We start from the raw sequence: 16,208 nt of genomic DNA, 5'->3' as shown, positions 1-16,208 counted from the left end.
GTGTTGTAATTATGAGTAATAGAGAAAACTATTTTGTTGTGAGAATGTAATTAATTTGATTAAGAAAACCAAGGTTATGTCCCCATCAATGGAATGTAATGCTATCGGTGTTAATATAATATATTTCTAATGGAAGGTCCTTTGATATGAAAATAGTTTCTAAATGACTACCCAATATTTCCCAATGGTTAGGCAGTATTTTCTCTTTATGATTTTCCCAAATAAAAAAGAGTTGCAATTAAGAATAATCAACATATGCCAAATAGAACCCACTTATTCCTAAGTAATTCTATTAAACAAGGGTTAAAACCTTGAGTTTTTGTTATTCATTTCTACCAAACCCTAACTCACTCTTTCTGGTAAAAATAGAGTGAAATGACATTAGTCAATGTTTGCAACCACCAACATTAAATGAAGCATAAGAAATGAATAAATATCAACCAACCATTATATATATATATTCAATGGTAAACACCCATTAACATTACACCCATTTATGGTCCACAACCTTAGTATTTAAAATTAGCTACTCATACTAGAATCAAAGAACAAAGCAATAAATAAAGTCATAAATCTTACAAAGATACAAGATTTTCTCTTCAAAAGCTTCCAAAATAATGGTGTATTTAATTCTCTTAATGTAGCCTCTTTTTTAGACAAGATGTCCCACAAAAATCCTAGTAAATCTATTTATAATGGGCTAAAAGTCGGGGTTCGATTTAGACAAAAATACCCCTGCAGATCACATCTGCGACTGTAGAATGGGTCGCAGATCACGTATGCGGTCCGCAGAAAATCAAAGTCACCTTATAATTGCACGCCCAGTTGCCCAGTTGTCTATCGCAGATCTGTTATGCGTCCCCATATTGATTATGTGATCGTAGACTACATCGCAAAAGTGCTCTCGCAAAATCTTCTCTTGCACTTGTGCGGTCATTATGCGGTTCGCAGAAGCGTTATGAGACCGCATATTTCTCTCTTCAAAAACTGCAACACGTGCTTCAGTCTGCAGTTGGTTTGCGGCCCGTACGTCAATTTTGCGGTCGCAGACCTGTCACATTTCTGCCCTTCTATGGGTTTTTGTCATCTTTTCCGTGTTCTTGGTTCTTCAAGTCTGATATACTGCAAAACACCAAAACATCATAAGAAATAAATAAAAATGCTTAAAAAGATGAGTGAAAGTCTATGTAATTGGTATCAAAAGTGCCGAAATTCTACGGCATATCACGTATCCATCCAAAAAGCAAAAGTGGGATCTCCCAGCCAATCTATCTAACATCTCATCAATGAACGACAAGGGAAAATGGTCTTTTCGGGTGGCCTTGTTCAATCTTCTGTAGTCCATACAAATTCGCCCTCTCGTGACTGTTCTTGTTGAGATCAACTCGTTGTTCTCGTTTTGCACCACAGTCATTCCACCTTTCTTTGGCACATACTGAACTGGGATAACCCAGTTGCTGTCAGAGATGTGGAAAATGATTCCCGCATCTAACCACTTGATCACCTCCTTTTTCATGACTTCTTTCATGTTGGGGTTCAGACTTTTTTGATGTTCTCTGGAAGGTTTGTGCCCATCTTCCAGTAAAATCGTATGCATATAGAAGGTCGGGCTAATACCCTTAATGTCTGCAATGATCTAACCAATTGTAGTTTTTCACTCTATTAACACATGCTAAAGTTGTTCTACCTGCACATCTAACAAACCAGATGAGATATAACAGGTAAAGTTGAGTTAGGTCCCAAGAAAGCATACCTGAGGTGAGGTGGTAGCGGTTTCAGTTCCAACTGTGGTGGCTCTTCGATCGTTGGCTTAGCTGGAGGAGTCTTTCTTTCTTCTAAGTGTAAAGACTCAAATTCGAGCTCTCTTTTCCTTACCCTTGGACTTCAAGAGCCAACACCCACTCCGCCAAGTCCAATCCATTTACCTATTCTAAGTTCATGAGGCAAGCTGCTAGAGGGTCTTTAGCGTTCAGAGCCTCATCTTCCTTCTCCAAAATCACAGCCACATCTTCTATCAGAGAGCAGTTAGCAAATTCACTTGGTCGCCTCATAGACTTCTACACATTGAACGTTATCTCTTCATCGTTCAGTCTCATCTTTAACTCTCCAGTTCATAATCAATTAGAGCTCTCCCGGTGGCCAAGAATGGCCTTCCCAAAATTATGGGAATCTCCTCGTCAACCCAGCAGTCTAGAATGACAAAATCTCCCGGAAACACAAATTTTCCAACCTGCACTAGTACATCATTAATTTTACCTGATGGCCTCTTCACCGTTCGGTCGGCTAGCTGTAGTAACATGGATGTGAGTCTTGCTCTTCCAATTCCTAACCTTTTATAGATAGTCAAGGGCATCAAGTTTATGCTCCCCCCCAAATCATACAATCCTTTAGCAAAAGCATAGCTGCCTATTGTGCATGGGATTGTGAAACTCCTTGGGTAAGACAACTTTTCAGCTATGGGTCTCGTCACGACCGCACTACATGTCTGAGTTAGTGTAATAGTGGCCAAGTCTTGAAAGTCGAACTTGCGAGACATCAAATCCTTCATCATTTTTGCATAACCAGGCATCTCCCTCAAGGCATCAATCAGTGGAATGTTCACCTCGATTTGCTTCAATATCTCTATGAATTTCTTATACTACTCATCCTTCTTATAATTGGCCAATCTCTATGGGAAGGGTGCTGGAGGTCGCTTCCTTCCTATGATTAGAGTTTGATCTTGCTCGGGTACTACTTCTACTGCCTTTTCTTTCACTACCTTAGTCTCCTTCGCAACCTCCTTTTCTTTTCTTGTGTTCTCTTGTGCGTGTTGTATCATTACCTTAGCTAACCTTGTTGAACCATCTACCTCAATAGGTACTGGCACAAGTATTTCAGTTGGTCAGCTTTCGCGAGCAATTTCTTGCTCTAGATCTAGATCTCTACCATTTCTTGGACTCACCGCCATAAGCTGCATCGGGCCCTGCTCTTTTGGATTGACATGTGTGTCTGCAGGTAACGTCCCTTGGGGACGATTATTCAGAGCCATAGATATCTGCCCCAATTGAATCTCAATGCCTTTTATCTCTGAGTCATGTGCTTCCACCTTCTCTTGTCTCACTATCTATTGTTGGTAAGGCTGTTGATAAGCTAGCTGCTGATTTTGCTTATTGTATCCCTGTCGCCTTTGGTAAAGCACAACTTGGCCCTATGGTCGCATAGCTCCGGGATTGTTGCTATTATTGTACTACTGTTGTGCTAGTCTATACTGCTGATTCTACTGCCCCCAATTCTGACCACCTTGCCTCTATCCTCCATAGTTGCCCACATAGTTCATATTTTCCTGATAGTTCTCGTTATTACTTTCACCACTGCACGAGCATACGTACGATTGGTTAATTCATGGTGTACATAAGACCCCATTAGTCGCGTCAACTATGTATACCTGCTTCTGGCCTGATTCATCAATCATTTTGGTGAGGATACTCATTTGTGTCATCAAAGTTGACATATTCTCGGCTATGGAGTTGTTTGGGTCCAAAGCTACTAAGTGAAGGACAGGAGTGATTGTAGAGTCTCTTGTCATCCATCCTGAGTTTTGAGCCATTTTATCAAGTAAGACCTTGCATTCCCTGAATGATTTGCTCAAAAATGCTCCACCTGCTGATGCATCAACATTGGCCTTCAAGCTGTCTACCAATCCCATGTAGAACCTTTGCCCCAATATCTAATCTGGAATGCCATGATGTGGACACTTAACCAGCATACCTTTGAACCTCTCCCACATTTCTTGGAGTGTTTCAGTTGGTTTCTGCCTGTAGATCAATATCTCATCAACTTGTTTGGTAGACTTATTGGGTGGGTAGAACTTGTTCAAAAATTGCTTGACTAATTCCTCCCAAGTAGTGATGGAGTTTATGGGGAGCGAATTGAGCCAAGTCTGAGCCTCTCCCGTCACTGAGAATGGAAAAAACAACAACCTTATTGCTTCTGGTGTCACATTTAGCTGCCTTTGCGTTACACATAGCGATAGGAAAATTTTCAAATGATGCTGAGGATCTTCAATGTAAGACCCCGAGAACAGCCACTTGTTCTGCAACAAATGTAACATGTTGTTTGTGATTTGAAATGATTCCGCCTGTATCTGAGGACTGCAGTTGCAGTTGCCAGATTTTTGGTGGTGGGTTGTGCCCAATCATACAAGGATACTTCTGGCACAAGAGGCACCACACCCTGATTGTTCGGGTCATTCTCAGTATTACTGTTGTTTGGGCTGTCTATTACATCACCCATGTCTAGTTTGATTCGTTTTGTTGAGTTCTGTTGCTGTTTATCCTTCTTGTTCGCAAGATACAATGCCTTGAAAACTTTCTCAGGATCTGATAATGCTTCGAATAATTCACTAGTTCCTAAGGAGTTTCTAAGCATGCACCTGTAACACCCAAGACTACAAACGTTAGAATTTAAATGTACTTAGTTTAAAATGAATAAAATTGACTAAACTAAGAATTCTAGCACTTCTTTTAGCGGCAATTAATAACACTGTTAATCCCCGAAAACACTGCCAAAATTTGATCATTCCCAACTATGCCTCCTAAGAGGTCTAGCGGTCGTTGCAAATATAATCTAGTTAACAAGTCCGAAGTCGAATTCCACAGGGAATTAACCTACTAAGTACAACCACTAGACTCGCACGAATTCAAGTAATCAATCTTCAGAAATGTTAAATAACAAATTGGATGTTTACTAACTAAAGGCCAAGTAATGAAAATGCAGTAATTAATAACCAACGACGGACAGGTTGTAGACCAGATTTGGAATGGTCTAAGGTTATGATTTTCCCTATTGTCGGAATCCTCTCCGCTATATTTCCTATAAATTTGCCTAAGTTTTCTCTACCGATCGTGAGTACTTTGAGTGTCGTAATTCTCTTCCGAGTAACTACCATAATTTACTAGACATATTTTTCTGAATTACGCTAGCTGGCACTAAGTCACAGCTCACTCGGATCGCACCAAGGTTTCGTTATTCCTAATCCCACCTTTAAATCCTCTGTACTGATCCCTCACATACGCTAGGAGTGATGTTGTTCAACAACTACCTAAATATGTATTCTCTTCCAAGCAATACACACTAAATAGGCATAGTTAATAAAGAGCTCTTCAATCAACAACAATGTAAACGTAGTTGAGCAAATAGAGAAAAAGCTAAGGCAAATCTATATTAAATGTAATAGGAAAATCATCCTCCAATAGGTTCCATCAAAACCCCTAGATTAGAAGTTTAGCTACTCATATTTATAGTAACAATTTTTCAAGTATTTTGCATAAACAAATTACAAAGAAAAGATGAAAGAATGTAGAACTCGATGATTCTTTCCCCCAAAAGTTGTTCCACGTGCTATTGCCTCCAGTCACAAAAATCCTCCAAAAATAGTATTTAATGACTATTTATGTGTAGGAAAAAACCTAAATGAAATAGCCCAAGTCCAAACCCAACAAGGAGACGAAATAGGCTTTTAAAATCTAGAATACCCTCGTTATATCCCATACGCCGCGAGCTCTACAGCGTGCTTCACCTCGCCTCAGCCTTTGCATCGCCAACTCTGCCGCGAGCTTGACCTCACCTTAACCCAGGAAGCACATGCTCCAATGCGAGCAAGACAACTTGTCTCACCTGCTCTATCGCGAGCAATTTGGCTTGCTATGCCTGCTCACTGCTTCGTTTGCATTTTTTCGTCCAAAATATTTGTTTTGCTCGCATTTTTATCTCCATTGTACCTACATATAAAATAACTCAAATAAACACAAATATAGTGTACTTTAGCATTAAAGCACCTAAATGTAAAGTACGTAATGCATTAAAAATATATAATTATAACCACACATCAATGTCCAAATTCTTTCACTTTGAATTGAATTTTGTAACTTTCCATTTATTTCTTTGTAATTGCCATGATTTAATTTCTCTAACAGCTATGTTAATTTCTGTAAATATTGTTGTTAATTCTTGTAACAGCTCCATCTTTATTTTCTGTAACAGCTACAGATTAATTTCTTCGTTTGTAACTGTCCAACATCTTTACCTATAAAAGGCAGTCTTCTTCGTGAATTAGCGAACATAGAAAAACACCTTCATCTTCTTTCTGTAATTGGATATGTTTTACCAATACTTTGGTGTTTTTAGGTGTTTTGAATGTTGAAAGATGACCGATTGAGCTCAATTGTTGGAGTTTGTTATGTAGGAAGCCAATAGTAAAGAATAGAGGTGATTTTAGCAATAATGAAGGTAAAAGGCAATTTTTGAAGAAAAAAAAATCGGACCAGGCAGTGAAGTAACTTCGAAAAGCACAGGGAAAGAACAGAAAAATCTAGAAAACACAACCAGGCTCTGTGCGAAGCACAACTATAGCACAAGGGAAAATTTGTCTGCGTCTTATCTTGAGGGTAAACTTAGTCAATTGACTTAGGGACGTGATATAAAAGCTTTCAACCCTTATTTCAGCCACATGCTTGACTTGAGAAGGCAAGAAACACCATTGTTGAAGCAAAGTTGAGCCCGAAATATCCTCAAGTTTATTCAAGAAGACGAATCGAAGAGTTTCTCTCTACTTTTCTATCTTTAATTTTATGAATACTGGTTTGACAATAGTTTATGTATTTTTGAGTAGTGTTATGAGTAGCTAAACCCGTCATATAGGTTTGATGGAACCAATTGTTGGATGAATTCTTGATTGCGTATTGATATAGATGAGTCATTATTATTCTTTAATTGTTCAACTATATGTTTTTTGTGATTAATTGAAGGGACCTTGATTAATCGTCTCTAGTTATCTTGTGTTGCTTGAGAAAGAGCACTTGATTAGATTTTTGTTGAACAACGCCACTTTCGAGTAAGTTAAGAGATTGATTACTTGAATTTAAATACGGGATTAGAGATAAGGAAGCTTTGGCGTGATATTTATGAGTTGTACAAATTGTCAACTAGAGTAGTTCAAGAGAATACTTCTAGTAAATTATCGTACTTGTTCGAGAGATAATTACGGTAAACAAAGACTCATCATCTTTAGAGAGTGTTACGGCGAGATTATAGCTAACGTGTCAAGAATTAATCTGACAATTGGGGAAATCGTAAACCCTAGATCCTTTTATCCTTGAATTTAACTCCATTCTTGCTAATTGATAGTTTTTTATTGTCATTTCTCCTTAGTTAAGTAATTTATGCTAATTCATAAATTAATTCTTAAACTCTGGAAGTTGTCTAAGCTTATCATTAGTAATACTAAAAAGTTGTAGCAAATAGGTTAGTTTTCTGTAGGATTCGACTCCGGACTCTTGAAGCGGATTTGTTTTGCAGCGACCGCTTAGTCCTTTTTATACGGCATAGTTGGGCATGATCAAATTTTGGCATCGTTGCCGGGGAACTAACAGTGTTATTCATTACAACTTGAATGAATTTCTAGGATTTTTAGTTTAGATCAATTTTCCATGGTGCTAAAAATATTTCCATTGAAATTCTCACGTTTGAACTCTTTTGTGCCTCAGGTGCATGCCTAGAAGTTCCTTGAGAACTGGTGAACTCTTTGAAGGACTCTCAGATCCCAAGAAAGCATTCAAGACATTAAAGCGGGCTAACAAGAAGGGCAAACATAAGAGTGGTAGCACCTCTTGTGCCGGAAGCTGCTCTATATGATTGGGCGCAACTAACTGTTGATAATCTAGCCACCGCAATTGCAGTCCCTCCAATACAAGCGGAGATGTTTCAGATTACCAACAACATGCTACACTTGCTGCAAAATAAAGGGATGTTCTCTGGGTCGTACATCGAAGACCCACAACAACATCTGAAGAATTTTCTATCAATTTGTGTCACTCAAAGGCAGCCGAATGTGACTCCTGAAGCTATTAGATTATTACCGTTTCCATTCTCAGTGACCATGGAGGCTCAAACTTGGCTAAATTCGCTCCCAATAAACTCCATTACTACTTGGGAAGAGCTAGTCAAGCAGTTCTTAAACAAGTTCTATCCACCCAACAAGGCTGCAAGGAAAATTGATGAGATATTGCAGTTGAGGCAGAAACCAACTGAAACTTTGCTAGAAACCTGGGAGAGGTTTAAGGGCATGTTGGTGAAGTGTCCAGACCATGGCATCCCAGATCAGATGCTAGGATAGAGGTTCTATATGGGTTTGGATGATAGTGTGAAGTCTCATGTAGATGCTTCAGCCGAGGGTGCATTCTTCAACAAATCATTCACAGAGTGTAAGATTCTTCCTGACAAGATGGATCAAAATTCAGGCTGGATGACGAGGGATAAAACACTGACTCCAATAGTGCATTCAGTTGCGCTTGACCCAAACAATACAAATACAGAAAATATAGACACTCTAATGACCCAGATGAGTTTGCTGACAAAGAAGATTGAGGAGATGGGCACGAAACAGGTTCATATTATTGACACAACAAATGGAGGCCTATGCACTCCTTGCATCAATCAGTCGTATGTTTGCTCGTGGAGTGGAGAAAATGATAACTAGGGCTTTAGAGAAGACATGAATTACGTAAATAATTTTGGGGGTCAGAGGTAAGGTGGACAGCAATGGGGACCTTAAAAGCAACAGTACAGACCAGCAAAGCAACAATACAATACCAATCCTGTGGGAGCACGACCACAAGGCCAAGTCGTGCCTTATCAAAGACAGTAGGGCTACAATCAGCAGCACCAACAACAATTGGCTTACCAACTGCCTCATCAACAGTAGGTGACCAGACAGGACGACAGTAATATGATAGAAATCAAGGGCATGCTGTAACAAATCATTGGGACAAACGGAAGGATGCAAGAAAAGTTAGCCGCACGTGATTCAGCTATTAAAGGCATTAAAACTCAATTAGGCCAGCTGTCCATGGCTTTGAACAATCGCCCACAAGGAACGTTGCCTGCAGACAAGAACATCAATCCAAAGGAGAAGAACCTAAATTAGTTAATGGCATTGAGTCTAAAGAATGGAATGGATTTAGGCAGAGAGCAAGAAGTTGCTAAATGTAGTAGAGACGCAGTGCAAATTACTCTAGTGACATTAGAGATCGACGAGTCAATGGAGCTCACAGAGGTTGTAATTGAACAAGCACAAGTGGACAAAGGCAAAGAGAAGGAAATTATACAACTCCCAGAACAGGTGGTGAAAAAGACTCCTAATCAAGAAAAGATACCACGCAGTGGGCAGAAGCTAATTCCTGCACCATTCCCTCAAAGGGTGGCAAAGCAAACGAAAGATGATCAATACAGGAAATTCATGGAAATGCTCAAACAAATTCAATTGAATATTCCGCTGATGGATGCTTTGAGGGAAATGCTAGGCTATGCGAAAATGATGAAGGATCTGATGTCTCAGAAATTTGACTTCTAGGATCTGTCTATTGTAACTCTGACTCAAACTTGTAGTGCGGTAGTGACAAGACCTATGGCTCAAAAATTGTCTTATCCCGGTAGTTTCACTATCCCATGCACAATTGGAAGTTATGCCTTTTCTAAAGCATTGTGTGACTTGGGAGTCAATATCAACTTGATGCCCTTGGCAATCTACACAAAATTAGGCATTGGCAGAGCTAGACCGACCTCAATGTTGTTGCAACTGGATGATCACACGGTGAAAAGGCCGACATGAATTCTAGATGATGTGCTCATCCAAGTGGGGAAGTTTGTATTTCCTATCGATTTCGTTATTCTTGACTGTCAAATTGACGAAGAAATACCAATAATTTTGGGGAGGCCGTTCTTTGCTACTGGGAGAGCATTAATCGATTGTGAAATTGGAGAGTTCAAAATGAGGTTGAATAATGAATAAATAATATTCAATGTTCAACAATCTCTGAGGAGGGATAGCTAATTTGCAAATTGTTCGATAGTGGAGGCGATTGATGTAATACTACTAGAGGAGGCTGAGACCATAAATGTTAGAGACCCGTTAGTAGTTTGCTTGAAGAATTTGGAAGACGTAGATGGTGAAGAATTGGCAGAGTGGGTCATGGCTCTCAAAGGTCAAGGGTTCTGGAAAAGGGAACCCCAGTTTGAGCCACTACACTTAGAAGAAAGAGAAATACCACTTGCGAAGCCAACAATATAGGAGCCAGCACAGTTGGACCTGAAACTGCTTCCAGCTCAACTCAAGTATGCTTTCTTAGGGCCTAACTCTACTTTACCCATTATTATCTCATCTGGTTTATTAGTTATACAGGTAGAACAACTCCTACAGGTGTTACAAGAATGTAAGACTCCTATTGGTTGGAACATGGCATATATAAATGGTATCAGCCCAGCCTTTTGCATGCACAAAATTCTCTTTGAAGAGGGGTACAAACCTTCTAGGGAACATCAAATAAGGCTGAACCCGAACATGAAGGAAGTGGTAAAGAAGGAAGTGATTAAGTGGCTAGATGCGGACATCATTTTTCCGATCTCGGATAGCCTCTGGGTAAACCCAATCTAATGTGTTCCGAAGAAAGGTGGTATGACAGTTGTACAAAATGAGAATAATGAGTTGATTTCAACTCGTACAGTCACGGGTTGGCGAATTTGCATGGATTACAGAAAACTGAATGCTGCCACCCGGAAAGACTACTTTCCCCTGACATTCATTAACCAAATGTTGGAAAGATTGGCAGGGAGGTCTCACTTCTTCTTTTTGGATGGATATTCAAGGTACAATCAGATCACAATAACCCCCGAGGATAGAGATAACATGTCATTTACTTGTCTGTATGGCATCTTTGCCTTTCGAAGAATGATGTTTGGCCTATGCAATGCACTGGACACCTTTCAGGGGTGTATGTTAGCCATTTTTATTGATATTATGGAAGTCTTTATGGATGATTTCTCAGTGGTAGGGAATTCATTCGAAGACTGTCTTCACAATTTGAGAAGAGTGTTGAAAAGGTGTGTGGAGACAAACCTGGAGCTGAACTGGGAGAAGTGCCATTTTATGGTACAAAAAGATATAGTTTTGGGACATCGAGTATCAAGTAAGGGTATTGAGGTCGACCATGCTAAGGTTGACGTGATTGAGAAGTTGCCACCGCCCACTTCGGTCAAGGAAGTAAGAAGTTTCCTTGGGCACGCCAATTTTTACAGGCGATTTAAAAAGGATTTTTCTAAATTTGCTAACCCCTTATGTAAACTGCTTGATAAGGATCACCCCTTTGTGTTTTTTGATGATTGCAAGTTAGAATTTGAGGGGCTGAAGAAGAGACTGGTGACCGCACCAATCATCGTTGCACCCGACTAAGAGCAGCCATTTGAGCTCATGTGTGATGCGAGTGACTATGCTATAGGAGCAGTTATGGGGCAGTGAAAGGACAAAATGGTGCGCCCAATTTACTATGCAAGTAGAACGCTAAGCGGTGCACAACTCAATTATATCGTGACTGAGAAAGAGATGTTGGCTGTGGTGTTTGCATTCGACAAATTCAGGTCTTATTTGATTGGTTCAAGAGTGATTATTTATACTGACCATGCAGCACTTAGGTACTTGATAGCAAAGAAGGAGTCAAAGCCACGCTTAATCCGATGGGGTCTTTTGCTACAAGTGTTCAATTTGGAGATCCGCGATAAGAAAGGAACGGAGAACCAAGTGGCAGACCACCTTTCAAGGTTGGAGGGAGCTAAAAAGAAAGTAGAGGTTGAATACATAACGAAGACATTCCCGAATGAAAAATTACTAGTAGTGACAATGAAAGAGACACCTTGGTATGCTGATATCGCTAACTATTTGGCAAGCAGTATTGTACCTTATGAACTCTCTTCGATCCAAAAGAAAAAGTTCTTTTTGTGATTGTCGGTCCTATTATTAGGATGAACCTCTACTTTTTAAAATCTGTATGGATAACATGATTCAGAGGTGTATCCCCGAGAAAGATCAATCTTCCATTTTGCAGGCCTGTCACGCTTCACCATATGGTGGGCACTTTGGAGGAATTAAGATAGCTGTGAAATTGTTGGAGTCGGGTTTATATTGGCTGACTCTATTCAAGGATGCCCATGCCTGGGTGAGAAGTTGTGATGAGTGCCAAAGAACCGACAACATATCTCGTCATCATGAGATGCCGATGACTACAATTTAAGAGGTGGAAGTGTTCGACGTGTGGGGAATTGATTTTATGAGACCATTTGTTAGCTCGTATAATAACAAGTACATATTTGTAGCAGTTGACTATGTCTCCAAATGGGTTGAAGTAGTGGCTCTTCCAACAAATGATGCAAAATGAGTAATAGGATTTTTAAGGAAAAATATTTTCACACGATTTGGCACCCCGAAAGCTATAATCAGTGATGGTGTGGAACTCATTTCTGGAATAAAGCTTTTGCAAGGCTACTAGAAAACTATGAAGTTCGCCATAAGGTTTCCACGCCTTACCATCCGCAAACGAGCCGGAAAGTAAAAGTGTCTAACAGGAAAACCAAAAGTGTCCTGACCAAGACAGTGAATGCGACTCGGACTCATTGGGCAAGGAAGTTGGATGATGCATTATGGGCTTACCGCACAGCATTTATAACTCCAATCAGTATATCTTCGTACAATTTGGTATTTAGGAAAGCCTGCCATCTTCCGGTAGAGCTTGAGCATAAAGCCATATAGGCATTGTGGCAGTTGAATTTGGATATGGAAACCGCGGTCACAAGTAGAGTTACAGAGTTGCATGAACTCGAGGAGTTCAGGTTCAAGGCATTTGAAAGTAGAAGATTGTATAAGGAAAGGATGAAGATGATGCACGATAAGCACATTCTAGAAAGGAACTTTAAACTCGGAGATATGGTGTTGTTATACAACTCGAGATTGAGATTATTCCCGGGTAAGCTGAAATCTAGATGGTCGGGACCATTTAGAGTTATGCGAGTGATCCCAAGTGGAGCTGTAGAAATTGAGTCAGAAGGTGGAACTAATAGGTTTAAAGTGAATGGGTAAAGGTTGAAATACTAGCTTGGAATGATTGAAGAAAAAGGAGAGAAAGATGTGATGTACTTGAAAGAGCCCCAATATGTGAGCGAAACAGAATCCTGAAAGCCTATGTCGTGCCACGACGTTAAATAAGGCGCCGCGTAGGATCCAACCCACGAATTTAAGTCATTATTAGTATTTGGTTTAGGGTAAAATTAATTTTAGTTTGTTATTTTTGTTTGTCTTGCATGATTAATACACAGATGCAGAGTTCATGGAGAAAATAAGATCACCCCAAAAGGGGTTAGCTTGGAAGATTCACGAATTTTTATAACTGTTAAAAAAAAGGTCTTTATAACATTATGCTAAGAGATTATAGCACAGGGATAACACAACAAGGCGAAAGTTTTCCTTCCTTAACAATGTGCTAAGAGAGTATAGCACAGGGATAGCACGACAAGGCAAAAAAATTTCCTCCTTAAAAGTGTGCTAAGAGAGTATAGCACAAGGATATCACAACAAGGCGATATTTTTTTTCTTTCCTTAACAGTGTGCTAACGGATTATAGCACAGTCATAGCACATCAGGTAAGTAAATTATTTTTCTAAGTCTAAAAAAAATGTAGCCTTCCCTCAAATAAACCCTTCTCCTTAATTCCCCTCCTCAATAAATAATAAAAGAACTCAACCCCTCGCTTTATACTCCCTCCCTCCCTCCCCGATACTCTACCCCAAAGCTGCTGCTCAGACCATCGCCACCACCATCCGGCAACCTGGTAAGTGTCTCTTTCTCCACTTTTCTTTTGTTTCTCTCTCTTCTCCTCTCTTTACTCTCTTCCTCTGCTCTATTCTCCTTTCTTGCTGCCACACAGCCACCCTGTCACCAATAAAATTCTAGGGTTCGCCGTAATTAGTCGGACCCTAGCCCATGTTCTTCTACCCCTATTCCACCACTCTTTGTCGATAGTTTGGTGTAACAGTTTCTAGCCCTAGGACAGAAATAAAAAGAAAAAAAAGAGGAGTTGTGCTTTATTTATGCTAAGTGGCTAGATGATTATGTATATGTCAACCTTGGTTTGAAATTGGATGGTATTGCATAATTATCGACGACGATTCTCGTCTCTTTGGGAGGGAAGTACCCTCCATCAATTGTACAAGGTGCAAGTTCTAAGTTAAGCATACTTAAGCTAAGCACACCAACTATTTGATAATTTGCCTTAACAACGAATGGTAGTTTTCGTGAAGTCTGAGTAGCGAGCCATCGTTTGAAGGTTTTTATGTGTTAATTGGACTGGGTGACACTCTTTTTGGATTTTGTTGGATTTTCAATAATGTGCTTATATTGTTAACTCGATTGCAGTTGTGTGAAGTTTGTGTACTTGAAGTACTTGATCGAATTGTAATGCTACGACACCACTCTGACATGTTCGTAGATTATATTGAATGTTGCAACATATTTATGTGCTCCCCTTGAGTTTGCTTCTTCTGGTAAGATAATGTTGTCATGGCCCCAATTACTACGTGTAGAATGGGTAGGTATGCTCGATTTTGTTGAGGGAAAGTCTGAGTACCCATTTGATTGTCTCTGTTATTAGAATGTGTGTGCTGGAGAAGCTACCAGTCATTATTCTATACTGCAAGATTCGTTAAATTAAGGAAGTTTGAGTACTTAATTCTTAGCTTACAGTCGTCGTAATTGTTTACTTGAACAGAGCAAGGTGCGACTTTGGGAATATTCACCTGTTAGACTCTACTTCTTATAATTTTCTTATGCAGCTGACACTAAATATTGCTCTCCTTGCAGATAACACTATGGCACCTAAACAAATCACAACGGTCATCCTTTCAGGCTGCACCTAAGTCCGAAAAAAAGAATCAGCTGTCTACGGACAAAGAGGTAGTTGGACAGCAGCAAGCAAAGAAACAGAAGGTTCCTGCGCCACTACAGTTTGTCAATGACTAGGCAACAAAGATTTTCCAAATGGTTAAGCGAAAGAAGTACTTGGCGGGAAGACCTGTAGATGAAGAAAAATTGAAGAAAAGGTACAAGGGGATTTGGAAAGATTTAATTGAGAACCGCCAGTGGGGTCCATTGTTCAAGCCAGCAGGTGACGCCAACATCACAATGGTCCAGGCATTATATGCCAATTGGGTATATTGGGAGAGCGGAGTATCTAAGGTGAGAGGGGTTGATATTTACATAACACCGGCGGCCTTTAATGAATATTTAGGACTCTCCAACTAGATGACATCTTCAGTTGGAAAAAGCAGCATGACTATGCTAAAATCAGAGAAGTTCTATGTGATGGCAACAAGCAGGCTAAGTGGAAACGAAAGGGTCGGAGTCGACACCATGTGTTGCCGTATATGTATTTGAACCATATGGATAGATTTATTTGAACTTTATCTGTAATAGGATCTTACCATGCAAGCCTATCATTATTGTGCGACGCACACGTGTGTTTTTGACATATGCTCTTATGGCGGGCATCACAGTTAATGTGAGTGCCCTTATGTGCTTAGAAATGCAGAGGACATTGCGGTGGGCAAGGTGTCATTCATTTTATGCAAATACCCTGACCAAATATATGAAGGATAAGTTTAAGTGTCCAACCAAGGAGGCGATGTGAAGCAGCTAGCTGAGAATAAATTAGACAACTACTCTATGGTCAGGGGTCCCGAAAAATCTATGAAGTTGAGTACTGACCAGAAATTTGATGTGATTATTGATAACTTCAAACAACTGCGGTCTATAATTGTCTCTAAAGTTAAGAAGCGAGAGGAAACTGATAGAGACTTCATGAAGTCTATACCATTTAGTGATGAATTGAAGTTTGCCGTAAACATTGATGAAGATAGTGATGTTCATCCGTCTGAGGACGAAGTCACACCACCCATGTCAGCGGAAGAGGATGATGAAAGTGATGATGAGTCTGACTAGGAGGTGGCACCTCATGCTAATACTTCTACTCTTGCTTTGCCATCCCCAGACCTTGTAGATGGACAGTCTCATAGTGGTCCAATCACTGTTGTTGATGATACTGCAGGTGATGCAAATGTAGAGGACGTTGGTGACTCTGATGTTGTCGACTCCGACTACGATACTTAGAGGGACTATTTCTTCACCCCTGTTCTTTATTTTTCTGTATTGGGGACATTGTAGATTCATAAGTGTGGGGTGGGGGAAAATGTTATCTGTAGTATAGTTTAATTTTTTTTAGTATAGTAATCTCATTAGGTTTTCTTGGACTTGGTTCTTTCCCAGTGAGTTTTTCTTTTGAACCAAGCATTTTTCT

The 16,208-nt window shown here is 39.9% G+C and overlaps 1 protein-coding gene and 1 non-coding gene across 2 annotated transcripts; both read left to right on the top strand.

Annotated features, from left to right (window-relative positions):
- Positions 1–3,716: 3,716 nt before the first annotated feature.
- LOC117279702 (small nucleolar RNA R71) lies at positions 3,717–3,823 on the top strand. Its single transcript, XR_004510111.1, has one exon. It is a non-coding gene; the product is annotated as a small nucleolar RNA R71 (small nucleolar RNA).
- A 6,666-nt stretch (positions 3,824–10,489) lies between these two features.
- On the top strand, positions 10,490–14,875 carry LOC138910553 (uncharacterized). Its single transcript, XM_070201795.1, has 4 exons — positions 10,490–11,081; positions 11,496–11,761; positions 11,874–12,023; positions 14,717–14,875. The coding sequence occupies exons 1-4, from the start codon at positions 10,490–10,492 to the stop codon at positions 14,873–14,875; spliced, it is 1,167 nt and encodes a 388-aa protein (XP_070057896.1).
- Positions 14,876–16,208: the final 1,333 nt, after the last annotated feature.

This window comes from Nicotiana tomentosiformis, chromosome 4, assembly GCF_000390325.3.
Source record: "Nicotiana tomentosiformis chromosome 4, ASM39032v3, whole genome shotgun sequence".
Classification (NCBI taxonomy): domain Eukaryota; kingdom Viridiplantae; phylum Streptophyta; class Magnoliopsida; order Solanales; family Solanaceae; genus Nicotiana; species Nicotiana tomentosiformis.
Note: the sequence above shows the minus strand (reverse complement) of the source record. Positions and strands in the feature narration are given on the sequence as shown.